Source organism: Saccostrea cucullata, unplaced genomic scaffold (genome assembly GCF_032062105.1).
Source record: "Saccostrea cucullata isolate Sc308-1 unplaced genomic scaffold, CSIRO_AGI_Scuc_v1 ctg851, whole genome shotgun sequence".
NCBI classification, from domain to species: Eukaryota; Metazoa; Mollusca; class Bivalvia; order Ostreida; family Ostreidae; genus Saccostrea; species Saccostrea cuccullata.
In genome coordinates this window covers 230,529-246,689 of record NW_026924749.1, presented here as the reverse complement: position 1 = coordinate 246,689, position 16,161 = coordinate 230,529, and the positions used below count along the sequence as shown (strand labels likewise).

Genomic DNA, 16,161 nt, shown 5'->3' with positions numbered 1-16,161 from the left:
AAATCATACATGGATTCTCAAAACTTCAAAGAAGTTTTTAGAAAATATGAAAAATCAGTAGTTTTTTTTTTTACTTTTTCGAAAATTAATGTTGTTTTACATCTCGATCAAGAAATTTTGACTCGTATACCTCTTCTAGGGTTTTCGAATTTAGACCTTCACTGGCACGCAGGTCTAGTGAAAGAGGTTTAATTGCCTAGAACTGATTTCGAAGAGATAAATGATGTTACAGGGTTTTTCAATAACCTCAACTTCGAAAATTCTTTTGATTACAAATGTAATGTTATATTCTAACTCTTTAGATTTCTTTCTTTCTTATGTACATGTATATAATCAAAAGAAAACTTAAAACATTTAAATCCAACACTCTGTAGCCGATTTGTAGAAAAACATGTACACGAGAAAATTATTTCAATAATATTTGTAACATGTACAAATTTACAGGAACAAGTCGTAAAAACGTGTATTACCGATATATGGAATATCAACAAAATTTAATCTACAAAACACAATGATATTGTTAGCTATAATGTGTGACATTTAATAGTTTTCGGTAAGAATAAATGTTTATATTTTTTAACATTCTTTGTAAAACAATTGAAGAATATTTAAATCGCATCAAAATTGTAAAAATATACATGTACATGTATACATGTAACAGTAAAATTAGCGAATTTTATTTTATACTGCGTGGGTTTTTTCTTTCTAAATTTACTACGAACGCTGTCTTGTCGAAAAAAAAACTTTAAATCTCTTTAAATGGTAAGACGAATAATGATCCTGTGTCTTGCATACAGAGAAAATTTTCTAAGGACATCTTTGTCATTGTATGGAGGAAGCTCAACAATCCATATTTCCCAATATGAGTGCAGTCAAAATAACCGTAGATTCATAACACAATAAACTATACAAATGTAAATAAGTTTTATTTCTTTTTTTTTTAATGTAAATTCTGAAAATTATCTAAAAAAGGAACAAAAAATAAAGCAATCATTAAAAAGATATTCCGGGTCCACCATTCACTGCACTTAAATATTACTCTTTGTGAAAAGGTTAGCTCTAAGTTAAGAAGTATCAAAAGGTAAATTTTGAATAAAACAAAATACAGCATTATTGTAAATAATAGCCTTTATGTAATCTATGATGTAATGTAGTTCAACTTTCATGTTTGTTTGAGTCTTATTGTGTCATTAGCTGTCTCCTTTAGGAAAAAGTTGTAATTATCCAATCGTAACGCTTATTCAAATCACGTGACACAAGATAGCGTCTTTTCACTGATTTAGAAGTGCCAAGAAATTCACAAATTTGTTTTTAGAAATTTACGTCTTCAGGAGTGTTTTTATCGTTTTTTACGAATTTATTGCATTGTTTTACCAATCCGAAGACTACAAAACAAGATTACATCAGTGTAAAGTAAGTGATTTGTGGATTTTTGAGTGTTTTTGTCCCAGGGATAGACAGGCTCCGTCCAGCAAAACAGGGTTACGCAATGGCGGCCGAACCCGAAGTAAACATTCGAACTGTGTGCATCTTAGGACATTCTTATATCCGCCGTTTGAAAGAATTTATAGATGCAAGTGATCTTAGGACTAATTTAAATTTGGATATGGACTCCTTCAAAGTGGATTTCAGATCACGCGGTGGTTTCACATTCAAACGTCTAGCCCACTGTGCAGAATTTCTACGGTTTGACGCACCCCCCGATATTTGTTTTATACAGATGGGCAGTAATGACTTGAGTCTAAACAATCCTCGGAAAGTATGTACGGACTTAATTTCGTATGCACAATACTTGCGCGATGGTGTTGGAATAAAAACTGTAATTGTTGGACAGTTATTACGCCGTCAGCCATGGGCTTCTCGTGTCAAGTTTAACGAGGATGTGGTAAAAGTGAACAATCTTTTGAAAGAGGAAATAGGGAAAGTAGACGGTGTGTATTTTTGGCCACACAGGGGATTTTGGGCGGACCTGTCCTACCTGGGACGTGATGGAGTTCATATTGAGGGTGACTCCAGGCATATGAAGAAATATATGCATAGTATTAGAATTGCAGTACTGCAACATTCAAGATGAGTATGTTACTATAAATTTAAAAAAAAAAAAAAAAAAAAAAAAAAATGCAAGTAATGCTATGATTTAAAACATACTTTTCTTTGATAGAGTGTTATGTGAGAAATGAATTGATTCCACAAAGACACACGCAGAGTAGTGTGAATTTTCAAGAAAAATATTAAGTATATGTCAAACATATAGTTTAGTACATTCTCTTTTACAATAATGTCAGGTAAGAGTCGCTCATGAAATTTTGTGCTTTGTTTTTGTCATTTGGGTAAGTCACACGCTGAGTAGTGTGCCCCTATTTAAACACAGGCAGAGATATGTGCCCTGATTTAGACGCACGCAGAGTAGTGTGCCCCGATTCAGTCACACGCAGAGTAGTGTGCCCCGATCAGTTACACGCAGAGTAGTGTGCCCCGATTCAGTCACACGCAGAGTAGTGTGCCCTTGATTTCTCACACAGAGTAGTGTGCTTCTTTTTACTGTAGTGACATGGAAAATGAAACACGCAAAGTAGTGTAATATTATATTGACATAACAATTGGACATCATACGGAGTAATATTTCCTTACCTATACACATAATATTCAGTTGCACACAGAGAAGTGTGCCCTTATATAATAATAATAGACAGACACACGCAGAGTAGTGTGCCTTTATAAGTTATATAGACACAAAACTTGTACACACGCAGAGTAGTGTGCCCTTAGAGATATAATACTCAAACACACGCAGAGTAGTGTGCTATTACTATTTTTGTAAAAATAGTGTGTCGGTTCCTGAATCCTTGTATGCAATAAGAATGTAGATCATGCCTAAACGGAGAAAGGCAGCAGCAGCCCAAGGGGATCCACAGGCAGCAGCAGCCCAAGGGGATCCACAGGCAGCAACGCCTAGCAACACAGTCACCCGGAAAAGACAGAAGACAGTTTCCGTGCAAGAAATTGACTATCAGAAACTGGCGGAAGAAATTCTGAAACAACAAAGAGCAACCAGTTCATCTGCTAGTGCCACAATTTCAGTGCCACCAGTAACAAATAATGTCAGTAATGAGACAGTACTAACTCAACCAACGCTTCTGACAGCTGCACAATTGCCAACTGCCCCGGTACAAGAGCCAGCGCCAGCAGTAATTCAAAATGCCTCAAGCAATACCACACAACAAATGCCTGCCATAACAAGTCTGAGCACATCTACCTCAAGCAATGCCACACAACAAATGCCTGCCACAACAAGTCAGAGCACATCTACATATGCAAACAACTCATCCACAGATGTGACAGTGTCATCATTGGTTTCTCAAATTTTTGGGACAAATGAAGGTGAGCCAGTGGGCACAGTTTCATCTAGCTTAAACAAAGATAAATCTTTCATTTCTGTAACTGACGGGATTCCTCTTGGTGCGGCCATATCAGCTAAGGTAAAATCCAAAGTTTGGTCAAATGAATTCATTGATTTACGGTGTCTTTTGCCGCACCATGAGGAAAACCCTCTTACTTTGTTAATATCACCAGGTGTGATCAACTTGCAACAGAATCCAAAAACAAAAAATCCCTTATCAATTAATCAGTGGACTGATGCCTTTTTGGTCTTTATTTGCATTAAAATTGAAAAAGACCCATCAGAGGCCCCTCACCTATTAAAGTACATGAGTTTTGTTAGGGAACTTCACAAACTACATGGCGATTCAGCCTGGAGGGCTTATGATGAATCCTTCAGAAAACTAAAAGAAACAGCTGAACTTCCCTGGCAAAAACCGGTCGAAGAATTGAGGGGAAAATGCATTACGTTAAAACCTGCCCCTTACAGTCAGCCCTTTCGTACCAAACAGGCGGGGAGAACAAAATTCTGCTTCGCCTTTAACCAAGGTGACAAATGTAAAACCACACCATGTCCCTTCACACACATCTGTCAAATATGCAGGGGACAACACCCAAAACACAAATGTAGGTCTCAACAATCTGCAGAGTCACGCACTTCCCACGCCAGTAAATCCAAACAAACTTAGTGAAGAATTAGAGGGTTATGACAAAAACCTAAAACAACTGTTAGTAGAAGGTTTCAAATTTGGTTTCTCTTTGGGTTGTAGCACTACTCCAACTGCACGTTTGTCCAAAAACCATTCATCAGCATTAAGTCATGGTGATATCATAGATGCACATATCCACAAAAGCTTAGAACTTAATCGTATTGCAGGCCCCTTTCCTTGCCCTCCTTTTGATCCTTTCATATCATCCCCTTTGGGGGTGGTTCCTAAATCTGAACCCGGTCAATTCAGAATTATTCATGACTTATCTTATCCCCGAGACAATTCAGTCAATATAAATATCCCAAAAGAAAATTCAGTTGTGCAATATGACTCCATCGACCTAGTAATACATCTTGTCCAACAGAATGGAGCTTATTGTCTGATGGTAAAAACAGATATTCAGGACGCTTTTAGAATTATCCCAGTCAATCCCAGTGACTACCATTTATTGGGTTTTTCATGGCAAGGCCAATTTTACTTTGATAAATGTTTGCCTATGGGGGCTAGTAGTTCCTGTCAAATTTTTGAACAACTTAGTGTTGCATTACAGTGGATAATGCAATTCAGATATCAAGCTGGAGGTATGTCACATATCCTTGATGATTTCTTCTTCATTGGGCCAGCTGGCTCGGACAATTGCAAGAATGATCTCACAAATTTTCTTTTCCTTTGCAAAAAAATTGGGGTACCCATTAAAATGTCAAAAACTCAACCCCCCACTACCAAAATCACTATCTATGGCATAGAAGTTGACTCGGTCAAAATGGAGGCACGTCTACCTCCTGTGAAAGTAGAAAAAATAAGAAAAAACCTTGGAGAAATGAAAAACAAAACGCGTAGCACATTACGTGATCTACAGTCTTTAATAGGATTGCTCAATTTTGCATGCTCGATTGTTATCCCAGGTAGGGCTTTCCTTAGACGTTTAATTGACCTAACCTGTGGGGTTTCAAAGCCTCACGAGTTGATTGAACTCACAGAAGAGACAAAAGAAGACATAAACACTTGGCTTACCTTTCTCGAAACATTCAATGGGAAATCTGTTTTTCTGCCCCAAAAATGGTTATCGTCTGATCACCTTACTCTCTTTACTGATGCGGCGGGATCAATAGGGTTTGCAGCCATCTTGGGTTCTGAATGGTTTGCATCACGTTGGAAAGATGACATGGCAGAATATCAAATAGCCATTAAAGAATTATTTCCAATTGTAATAGCAATAGAGATTTGGGGAGATAAGTTTAGAAACAAAAAAGTTCTCTTTATGTCAGATAATTTAGCAGTTGTACAAATTATCAATAAACAAACGTCAAAAGAGAAGGTCATCATGAGGTTGATACGTCGTCTGGTATTGTCAACCCTAAGATACAATGTGCATTTCAGAGCGAAACACATCCCAGGGAAGCACAACATAGCTGCTGATCACTTATCTCGTTTTAATTTTCAGGCTGCATTCAATTCCATGCCTCATCTAAACCAACAACAGACCCAAATACCACTGAAGTCATTGGCAATTTGAGTCAGCAAGCACACCACCTTCTGTCAGCAGCCTTGTCCAACACCACCAAGTCTGCCTACAAAAGAAGCTGGGATTTGTTGCTACAGTTCAACCCCACTGTGACCTCGCTACCAATTTCCTCTTCAGTGACAGCGAACTTCATTGCTCACCTCTTTACCATAGGTTATTCCCCTAGTAGCATATCATCTCATATATCAGCCATAAGCTATCTACATAAAATTCTTGGTCTCTCAGATCCATCAGATGCATTTTTGGTCCGGAAAATAATGCAGGGATGTCACCGTTCGGCTCCTAACAAAGACACCAGGTTACCAATAACGGGCCCCATTCTACATAACTTAGTTTGCGGTTTACAAAAATCTGTGCAAAATCTACACTATAGAATCATGTTAAAGGCTATTTTTCTGTTGGCATTTAATGCCTTTTTACGCTTGGGTGAACTTGTAGTAAAAACAAAAGGTTCGTTAAACACGGTCATTCAACGAGAAGAGGTTTCTTTTGAATTTTCAAACAACTCCCCCTCTGCAGTTGTCCTTTTACTGAAAAATTTCAAAACAAATAAGAAAAAAGACCTTTTCCAGATTCACCTGAGAGCATTGGACAACAGTGACATGTGCCCTGGTTTCGGCATTATATCTCTATCTTCAAGCCTTTAATCACCAGTCTGGTCCCCTCTTCCAATTTATGGGAGGTGACCCAGTTCCTTATGCATTTGTTTCAAAAAATTTACACAACACAGTTTTGTTCATTGGTTTAAACCCTGCCCTATATAAAGGTCATAGCTTTCGCATAGGAGCTGCAACTCATGCAGCCCAGCAAGGTTTTTCTGAGAATTGCATACAGAAAATGGGCAGGTGGAATTCAGATGCTGTACGGAGATATATCCGTTTACAGAGCTTCGTTATTTAATATGTTATTTGAAAGCATTCCAAAACTGCTCTGTGAATTCGAATCTAGTCCTGTAAGTCCCTATGGTTAGATATTGTCACATAGGTCAGAAGTAAACTGCTATGTAATTTTCCTAATCAGTCTTTCTAATTTTGCCTCACGCCTAAATACACAGGGCAGAAGTAAACTGCTGTGTCAGTGCATACTTTTAAAATTTTTACATACAAAGCTTGCTCAGGACAGAAGTAAACTGCTGGGTAAACATTCTGTTTTTTCCTCATACCATTTTTAATATAATTAGATACATTTGTTTTAAAATAATTTTCTTTCTTACCACTTATAACACAAACTGTGCCTACTGGTTCATGTTTCACCATCATGTTTTGAACCAAATGATTTGTAATTTTTGTTCATTTATGTATTAGTAATAACTTTCAATATGTTGCTACTCCATTGTACTTGACATTCTGAGCCTTGCTCATTTTATTGTTTGTGTTGTATAATAATGCTGCATAGACTGTATGATTTAAGGTTATTATATGCTTATTATGCTATATACACTGTATGATTTTGTGTTGTTATAATGCTGTGTAGACTGTATGATTTTGTGTTGTTATAATGCTGTGTAGACTGTAAGATTTTGTATATAGATATAATGTTCTGTAGACTGCCTGATTTTGTTGATCTGGCTAGTCCACCTGTTTTGGCCTTGTGTTTTTTGCAAACAGCTTTTCATAGCAGTTTGCTTTTGGTGGCAGCTTTTTGTTTTGACAACTTTGTGGTTTATATACTTTTTATTTGTCAAAATATTTTTGCCAAAGTAATGTTTGTTTGCAACAGGGGAGATACCGTTGCCAAATTTATTGTTCTTTGTACTCAGGAAATATCCCGGTGATCTCCCCTTAACTTTATATGTGTTATATACTTATTGTCATTTAATAAATGACAATTCTCACTCAGTATACATTGTTTGTTATATTTCAACTATTGCGGTAGTCTAGCCAGATCACTAGGGTTACATAATACAGCATTATTGTAAATAATAGCCTTTATGTAATCTATGATGTAATGTAGTTCAATTTTCATGTTTGTTTGAGTCTTATTGTGTTATTAGCTGTCTCCTTTAGTAAAAAGTTGTAATTATCCAATCGTAACGCTTATGCAAATCACGTGACACAAGATAGCGTCTTTTCACTGATTTAGAAGTGCCAAGAAATTCACAAATTTGTTTTTAGAAATTTACCCACCCTCCGTCCCCCTTCATACTCCATGATAAAATATTGTAGTCTCAAAATTATGTTTTGTATTTTTTCTTTTTCATAATATATACCTTGTGCCATCTTAATTGCCATCGTTGCAACTTTTGTCATGTCAGCTTTTTGTTTTGACAACTTTGTGGTTTATATACTTTTTATTTGTCAAAATATTTTTGCCAAAGTAATGTTTGTTTGCAACAGGGGAGATACCGTTGCCAAATTTATTGTTCTTTTTACTCAGGAAATATCCCGGTGATCTCCCCTTAACTTTATATGTGTTATATACTTATTGTCATTTAATAAATGACAATTCTCACTCAGTATACATTGTTTGTTATATTTCAACTATTGCGGTAGTCTAGCCTGATCACTAGGGTTACATAAAAGTATTTGAAGTTTATTTTTGTTTTTACTTCTATTTTTTTTTATCTAAGATTTATTTTGAACTATCAGAGGTCATTTTCATTAAACATACATATTAGAGAAACTCATAGGGTGGGTCGTCGTGACCAATTTGTTCACGTGGTACAAAAGTGCAAAGTTATTAATAATTTTGCGTAATTTTAGATGGAATAAAAACGCATTTTATGACAATTAATGCTTAACTTACAACTTTTTAATTTTGTTCATGTTCAGCAAAGGAAATGCCCACACAAAATGATTATATTTATTCATCCTTGTCAGCATGAAACAAGTTTTCTATTTATCAATTATGTTTTCCCATCAAAGTATGAATGAAAATAGGTTGTATGCTGTCTAGCGAATTTCATTGTTGACATATCGTACATTTTATATGTCCTTTAAATTCCAAAATTATATTTTCGCAAATCAAACGCATTAATTTAATTTTCTTTTTTTACTTCATCATAGTCATATATTTGCTACAATGCTAAAATTTTAATTATGACGTTAGTGTAAGTTTTTAAAAAAAAAAATCCTCGGGGTGTTTATTCCAGAAATAAAGACAAGCTCAATCAGGTGTTTATGAAATGCCTATTCAAACATATATGTACTCCAAAGCATCTCGTATTTTGTCTGCAACTCAAATTATTTACCGAATATAATCTCATATGTGCTGGAGTGAAAACTACCATTGCACTTTTTTCTTTTTTATACATTTTCTTTCTGCACGATAAGCATAGTAGTAAAAAAAATCTTTAGTATTTAATAAAGAGGAAGGTATGGTTTTATTGGTTTTAGCTTTATTATGCCCTAAAAATGTATTGCCATCAAACAGTTTTGAAACTGGCTTAATATTAGTTAAGTATATGACATAAATCAGGAAAGAATATGCCATAAATGGTTACCATTCTGCAAATATGATGTCATTACTGTGACGCATTTCTCTATTTTCAACAGAAATACCTCAAAATGGTCCAATTCAAGGGTACTGTAGACGTACTTTTTTCCACGGGGTCATAATTCCGCGGAATCTCAATTTCTGTTGAATCCGCGGGTAGAAAATTACACGGATTTTCTAGATTGTCACTATATGCCTTACATTTATATTAAGTACGCTTGGACAAATTTCCGCGGAAAATTAGTGACCGCGTAGATAGCGTAAATCAATACCACGAGGAAAAAAGTACTTCTACAGTAATTTTCCTTTAGACGATAGTGTCCACAGCCATCGCCCACTTTATTTTTTTTATATGTGCAAAAGTCAATAAAAAAATCTCATATCTCAAAAACTTTGTAGGCGATGCCTGTGGACCATATTGTCTGAAAGAAAATTTCATTGAAAATTGGTGTCTTCTGCAACTTTTTAAGAAAATACGGGAAAATGCACATGTTTATGACATCAAAATAAGCATTTAAAACATGTGTGAGAGAATTAATGTGTATGATTTTTTTTGCATGGAATTCTAATGATTCAGAAAGCATGGGTTTTCATCTTTTATACCCGTTTCATTTTTTAGACAATCACAGGGCAAGATTTGTATGATAACCATACCTTGTTCTTAGTTTGGTTAGTTTAACCTTTGTTTTTTGAAACTATTTAAACATTAAGGCTGTAACGAACAGATGTTACATTTTACGAAGAATGAAAAAAAACATACCATGCATTTTAGAGTCTTTATTCCAAAGTATTTAACAAAAATATTATAATAATGGTAACAGCTCTATAATTTTTGATAAATTTTGAATTTTCATGAAAAATAGATATCAAAATTAATCTTGATTTTCTTTTTAAAATATATTTAGAAATTTATGAATAAAAAATATCATATGAAAACAATAATATTTCTTAAATGTTTTGACATTTGACAAAAGTATTCTCTATGATGAATAACATAATATTTTATACCTGTAACATAACCGAAACTATCCAATTTCTTTTTAGACTTGTAGTCTTCATGCATTACTTTAAGTTTTAAAGAGGCTCTAACTTTGACCCATAACTGAACTTAACACAAAGCTTGGTAATAGGTCAAAGTTAAAGTTGTGGACAAACATACAACATGTAAAAAACACAGACACAAATACAAAGTCTTACTTGGGACACAAAACATAAGCTAAAAAATTTTGATCTGTTATCGAACACGTTTAAAAAAATAAATTCAATTAAGTTGAATATGATCAACCAAATCTTGATTTCTTTAAAATGTATATAACTGAGAACAATGATATTTAAATACTTTTAAAGAGTTTAATATCAGAAAATATCGAACTAATTTTTTAACATTTCTCTTGAAAAAGGCGAGAAAATTATTTTTGAAAAAAATCTTACATTGCACAAAACAAGAAATATTTGAATCCGTCCAAAGACTTCGTCGAAATCAACACAAATATGCACTTGACAAAAAATATTCATACAGAGAATACTTGCATGCATTTAAAAACAAACATGAACAAACAAAGAAAAAAACATCCATTAAAAGACAATAAACCAATCAAAGTAACAGCAACTATCGCTACTATTGCCTGGCTCTGTCATCGTCCTTCATTACAAAACCCTACTTTTATCAATGAAAGGCGACGAGAGAAATAACAAAAAACAAAAACGTCAGAGTCTGATGAAGGTTGTTCTTAATCCGGTCTGTGTACCTCTAAAACTGATTTGTCGAGAAAGTGGGGTACTTGATGCATCAGCTTTAAGAGAGACCGTCGTTAAATGAGGTATTCTGGAATCAGTTGAGGCACTTTCTAGTCAGACAAGATTTCTGACTCTGATCCCGAGCTGGATTCTTCTGACTGGGAGTATTTCCATAATTTAATGTTAGTTAGGAGTTTGATTTCGTCCTTCCTGCTGTATGTTTGGTCCTCGTCTGTGATTTCCGCCAGTGCTGGTTTGCGGGAGATTTTTCTTGTCATTCTCCTGGCGCGTGACTTGTCGCTCTTTTTCTTGGACAGACTCTGGATGGAATCGTTGATACTAAGTAGCTGCTTCATCAGACTGATGTCTTGTGTTCTGATTTCTCTCTGAAAAGTATTTTCAGTTTAATTAGAAAATGAAGCAGAAATGAAATATAAATTGTTTTAGTCAAGTTTTCAATTTATAACATCTAACATTTTCTGTAAACTCTTTTGAACATTGCAACATTTGTTTGGATCAATTATTGATAAATAACTTTAGAATGATGAAAACTAAACAATATCATTTCTTATTTTGGTATTACTTTATCGAATGATTAAACAAGATTCTAAAAAGATTTAAACAGTAATGTATTTCTAAACAGTGAATACAGGTAATAAATTTATAAATTATCCCTCACCAACTCAGACTGCAAAGTAGCGAATGCAGCATTCACTCTGTCGGTAGCGGACATAAATTCCATTGTCGAAGCTTAGAATTACAGGAACAAAATTCCTTGTCGTGTGTTTCTCAAACGTTTGTCGCGGGTTCTGAGGTGTTCTTTAACAATCAGCAAGCTATATAGATGGCCATGGACTCTTCTAAATCAGATTACATTCTTAACCACTTAAAAGCTAATACACAAAAACCTTCAGTCTCTGTTGTAAAGAACAATGGGTTTAACATTCTTCCTTGTAGATGTCCCGGTATGTTTTCTGTGTTAAAAGTACGCGATGAAAGGTTTTATTGTCATTATGTCTTTTAAAGCGCAGATTTTCTGTTAATTACATAAAGACTGTTTACGAGTTGTTGACAAGGGGTTTGACTGGGTGTTATTGTTGAATTGCAAAAAAAATCTGATTCTTAAAACAGATAAGATGGACTGATCAAACATAGTTATTTAGAATAGTCAAAGATTTTAATGATAATCTTTGGTCTGTGAAATGTCATGACATTTCAAAACTACCGTTCCTACATGTATTCGTTCAAATGTGATATAACTAGTTAAAACAATAATTTGTACTTTATGAATAATATCTTGCATATTCAAAGCAAATTCCAAAAAAGTTTTAAAAATAAACAAACTTTTTGTATCTTAAGTCGCATGCCTTAATGGATGTTTTTACAGCGTTTTTAAGAATGGAAGTAAATTATTTGCACACCGAAATTTACGGGTCTTTATAAAATATCTATCCCCAGAGGGTTTTTGTAAGGCCTTTAAATGTTTGATCAAGAAGCTCACCATTTCTTTTTTTTTATCATTTTATAAAATTTTTGAACTTCGTTAACATTAATTGGTGGTGATTAATTACCCAATTACATTTTTTGTCAGATTATTAATGTTTCTTTAATGAAAGACATTTTCATATTTTCAGGTAACCTTGAAAAAAGTGACAAATTCAATTCAATTTCAAAGTGATGGATGTAATGTCATTACACTGAAGATATATCATTTTCATTTTCAACTAAAAAGCTGCTAATATTCTGTTTCGCCCAACTGAAAGCTACATATACGGAATGAACCCATCTTTCCTTTCAAAGTATTTGATAATTTATCGTTTCTTCTGACACATATCTTTAAATAAGAGTTATTAATAATCTAAATTAAAAACTTTGATAGGATACACTTAAACAGGTATCGAATATTTGTGACAAAATGACCCGCATACTTAAAGATCCGTTTAAAATTGAACTCAACTAATTTTCTAGCTATATCTAATAATGAATCTCCAAACATTGAAAGACGGATGCAATAAATATTGATAACGGTCTGTGGACATTTACTGGTGATCCACGGTCACATTATTAAGCCCTATCATTCTGACGAATCTGTTGCGTGACCTGTACTGAAGTCACCAGAATAAGACTTAGGAAATGGACATTTTATCCACTCGATTTATTTTGATAAGATATGGTATAAGAGATATCATACAATACTATAAGAGGATTTGCTAAATCATGCAGGTAAGTTGATCTGTCGGATCCCTTAATTAATTTTAAATCGTGGCACGTGAATTCCAATACCTGATTAACCCTGCAGAAAATAGGTCTCAAAATCAATTCTTCTAATACAGGGGTGCTAAGTGAAAAACAACGCTTTGATAATCATAAAAATCAGAAAAGGATACAAATTATAAACTAAACTTCTATTTAAATAAGAGTTTATTGGCGATTTTAAACGATTCAGTTAGGCTTTATTTCGTATTCCTTAATCTTCAAAATAAATTAGCATTATGTATTTAATTTTGAGAAGCTAAAGGAAAAATTCAATCGAATATTTAATAAAGAGGCATGATTTACTTTTATTTGATTTCTATCATGCTTTTATCCTTATTTTAATTAGTTTATCAATATCAATTATCAATTACAAATACAAAAAAATAGGAAAATCTTCTAAAAACGATTAAAGGACATGTAGATATTATAATATCTGCATTCTTTATACATGAAAATTCAATAAATGTATGTCGTTGATGACGCACATTACGAAATATGCCTGAAATTTTCTTTAATCTGTCTCGGTAGATTACCTAGTGCTGTTAATACAATGACCTTTCGTCTGATTATAAGGTGTGTGATATGAAGAATATAACTTTTAGAGATCAGACATTGAGGAATCAAAATAAAAGCATAAACATTAAAAAACATAATGAAGATCTATAGAAATTCAACAAAGAAATACTGAGTATTCTACTTTCTTTATTTATGTAAAGAAAGTAGTATATAAACCTTAAATTAAAAAAAAAACTAAAAAAACGTTTTTATATCCCAAATGAAAATTTCTTTTTTCTTTTACATTTATCATCAAATGCATTTTTTTATTGTAGGGCATTGTTAGTCTGATTGTGTTGTATGTGGTAGCTGTTTTGGAAATTTCCGGAAGTGATGTATGTATGGACAATGCTCCTGCAGGAGCGGTGGATGGATGCAGTGTTCCACTTCTCCATTTTGATTACGAGGCTCAATTTACACCTTCCTGCAATAAGCACGACGTCTGCTATGATTGTGTAAGATTTTAATTTAGCTGTTTATACATGAAAAAGATTTGTTTTATTATTCGCTTTACGTTTTTTTCTGGTATTTATATGTATATAAAAATCACGAAAACAACGATCTATTTACTTTACTTTTATTTTTTTTTGTGTGTGTGACAAAGAGATTCCCGGTCAACATTTGTAATTTCTTTCCTTTAAATAACTAGTATGTAATTAAAATGTCACTCTTGAAAAAGGTTCAGAATGCATTAATATTTGACTTCAAGTATTCTATATTATTTATACGTATTTGACGATAATGAAAAACAAATCATAATCAGCCATGTCCATTTTTTTTGAAAATGCATTGTTTTCCTATCGAAAAGAAGATAAGGGATAAAAATTAAATATTTTAAATAAAATGTATATTTTTAATTAAATTGCAGGTAATTTTATAGAAAACTGGTCAATGTTTTAATAAAAAATTAAAAATGAAACATATTGAGATAACGAGCAGTATTCAAAACTTTATTTATAATGAAGATAACATCAAATAAGGGTAAGAAAGATACTTTTTTTTTATTCATGTCAATATTGATAAAAAAATTTAATGGAACTACTGTTTATTATTATATTATTAAGATTATATTGGTATTTTATCTATTTCAAATGATAATCTTTTGACAGGGACACCGATTTGGCTTTGATCGGGCTGCATGTGACAAACTTTTCTTGAACCATATGATGGCTACTTGCACTGGAAAGAAACGTCTCATTAACTGCCAGCATTCCGCCGAGATATTTTACTCCGCTGTTAGGGTTGGTGCCTACTTTCATTATCATGAAACAGCTCCAGCTTATTGTACCGAGTCCTGGATTTCACAATGTTTACAATAAAATAAAGGCTCCGTTTTTTCATTCATTTTATGAACATTTTGTATGTAAGGTTATAGCCCTGCCTTTCCAGATTTTTCTATGATATTTAAAAACAATGATTGGTTTGTGTTTGTGGTAAACCCAAGACATCATTTAATCTTTAGCTTTTGTCACATTGAAGACATGTTTAACTGTCAGGGTAACATATATTTTGATGTAATAATTAATAATGTGTTAAACGTTTATATCCACGCCCATCAAAGCAACCACAAAAGATGATCTATGTGTCGATAAATGGCACTTATTTTCAATTATTTTGTTTTATCAATATCCAAAGTACTTGTTTAAGGGTGTCAAAACCAATATATAACTTTTTAACATCCCAGATCTTAATGTTAAACATTTTCCATCAATAGGGCGTCTCAGAAGAATGCATCTTAAATAATTACTTTACGCGTATGCATGTGTGGTCAGCAATTTGAAATATTAATTATAAAGACCTTGCCCAAGAAGAAGGGCGAGGCTCTCATGTCTTTTCTTTTCTTTCACGAAATCTACCTATTGTAAAAAAAAAGTGCAATTAATTTAAAATGTTATGACAAATGCCACTGAGATAAAACAACATTTAAAAATTAAGAGTAAACACTGCAAAGAAAATACAGATTTTAACAGTCTACTGCACACAAACAAAAGATTACTTTCAAATAGTAATAAAAATCATTTTTCTTATGGTTTTTAAATATTTCTAACAGAAAAATCTACAGATTGTTGAAAAAAGTGAAATTAAATGCATTGTATAATTTTCAAGTTTCTTTTTGGCTTGTTGAAAATTAAGAATGATGAAAAATAATTTGAAATAAAACCAAATTAAAGTACATATTTTCTAGACTGGCTATATCATATATGTCTTGCTTCAAGATCATTTTAAATGAAGGTAAAGATTTTTTTCGTAGAGAAAACGAAAAGCAAATTCAGAACAAAAAAAGTTTCTATGAATTTTCAGGGGAATACTAAAAACCTGAAGGAAATACTGATGGGTGTTGCATTTTTTTATGTCATTGATATCAATAGGTTTGAAAATGTGAAATATTACACAAAAATAATTAATAATGTCAGTTCGAAATGTCACTTCTGTAAATCAATGATTGATTGATGTTCAAGAAAGTATGTACGTGCATGTGGAATTCATGTTTACAAAAATGTTCATTTTGATGAATTGTAGGCAAAATTAAGAGTTTGCCTTCTTGATAAAATATTCAATGTGAAT

At 33.1% G+C, this 16,161-nt stretch overlaps 4 protein-coding genes across 4 annotated transcripts; 3 read left to right on the top strand and 1 right to left on the bottom strand.

Moving 5' to 3' along the window:
- Positions 1–1,097: 1,097 nt before the first annotated feature.
- LOC134267234 (uncharacterized) lies at positions 1,098–7,770 on the top strand. The gene is made up of 3 exons (XM_062749458.1): positions 1,098–1,417; positions 2,868–3,381; positions 5,533–7,770. The coding sequence occupies exons 2-3, from the start codon at positions 2,871–2,873 to the stop codon at positions 6,258–6,260; spliced, it is 1,239 nt and encodes a 412-aa protein (XP_062605442.1). The 5' UTR covers positions 1,098–1,417; positions 2,868–2,870; the 3' UTR covers positions 6,261–7,770.
- On the top strand, positions 1,412–2,104 carry LOC134267235 (uncharacterized). The gene has a single exon (XM_062749459.1). The coding sequence runs from the start codon at positions 1,490–1,492 to the stop codon at positions 2,072–2,074; it is 585 nt and encodes a 194-aa protein (XP_062605443.1). The 5' UTR covers positions 1,412–1,489; the 3' UTR covers positions 2,075–2,104.
- Positions 7,771–9,810: 2,040 nt separating the features above from the next.
- LOC134267226 (uncharacterized) lies at positions 9,811–11,583 on the bottom strand. The gene is made up of 2 exons (XM_062749454.1): positions 11,465–11,583; positions 9,811–11,171 (listed from the first exon to the last, which is right to left on the bottom strand). Exons 1-2 carry the CDS (start codon positions 11,525–11,527, stop codon positions 10,896–10,898), a joined length of 339 nt encoding a protein of 112 aa, XP_062605438.1. The 5' UTR covers positions 11,528–11,583; the 3' UTR covers positions 9,811–10,895.
- Positions 11,584–12,783: 1,200 nt separating this feature from the next.
- On the top strand, positions 12,784–14,936 carry LOC134267225 (conodipine-P3-like). Its single transcript, XM_062749453.1, has 3 exons — positions 12,784–13,008; positions 13,872–14,051; positions 14,706–14,936. Exons 1-3 carry the CDS (start codon positions 13,003–13,005, stop codon positions 14,913–14,915), a joined length of 396 nt encoding a protein of 131 aa, XP_062605437.1. The 5' UTR covers positions 12,784–13,002; the 3' UTR covers positions 14,916–14,936.
- The last annotated feature ends 1,225 nt before the right edge of the window (positions 14,937–16,161 follow it).

What these genes read in the sequence shown, in the direction of transcription:
- LOC134267235 (XM_062749459.1), top strand. Translation starts at nt 1,490, where the DNA reads ATGGCGGCCGAACCCGAAGTAAACATTCGAACTGTGTGCATCTTAGGA.
- LOC134267234 (XM_062749458.1), top strand. Translation starts at nt 2,871, where the DNA reads ATGCCTAAACGGAGAAAGGCAGCAGCAGCCCAAGGGGATCCACAGGCA. An exon ending in AATTTTTGGGACAAATGAAG is followed by an intron (nt 3,382 to 5,532) that starts GTGAGCCAGTGG and finishes TTTAATTTTCAG; the next exon opens with GCTGCATTCAATTCCATGCC.
- LOC134267226 (XM_062749454.1), bottom strand. Translation starts at nt 11,527, where the DNA reads ATGGAATTTATGTCCGCTACCGACAGAGTGAATGCTGCATTCGCTACT. An exon ending in CTACTTTGCAGTCTGAGTTG is followed by an intron (nt 11,172 to 11,464) that starts GTGAGGGATAAT and finishes AATACTTTTCAG; the next exon opens with AGAGAAATCAGAACACAAGA.
- LOC134267225 (XM_062749453.1), top strand. An exon ending in ACGACGTCTGCTATGATTGT is followed by an intron (nt 14,052 to 14,705) that starts GTAAGATTTTAA and finishes ATCTTTTGACAG; the next exon opens with GGACACCGATTTGGCTTTGA.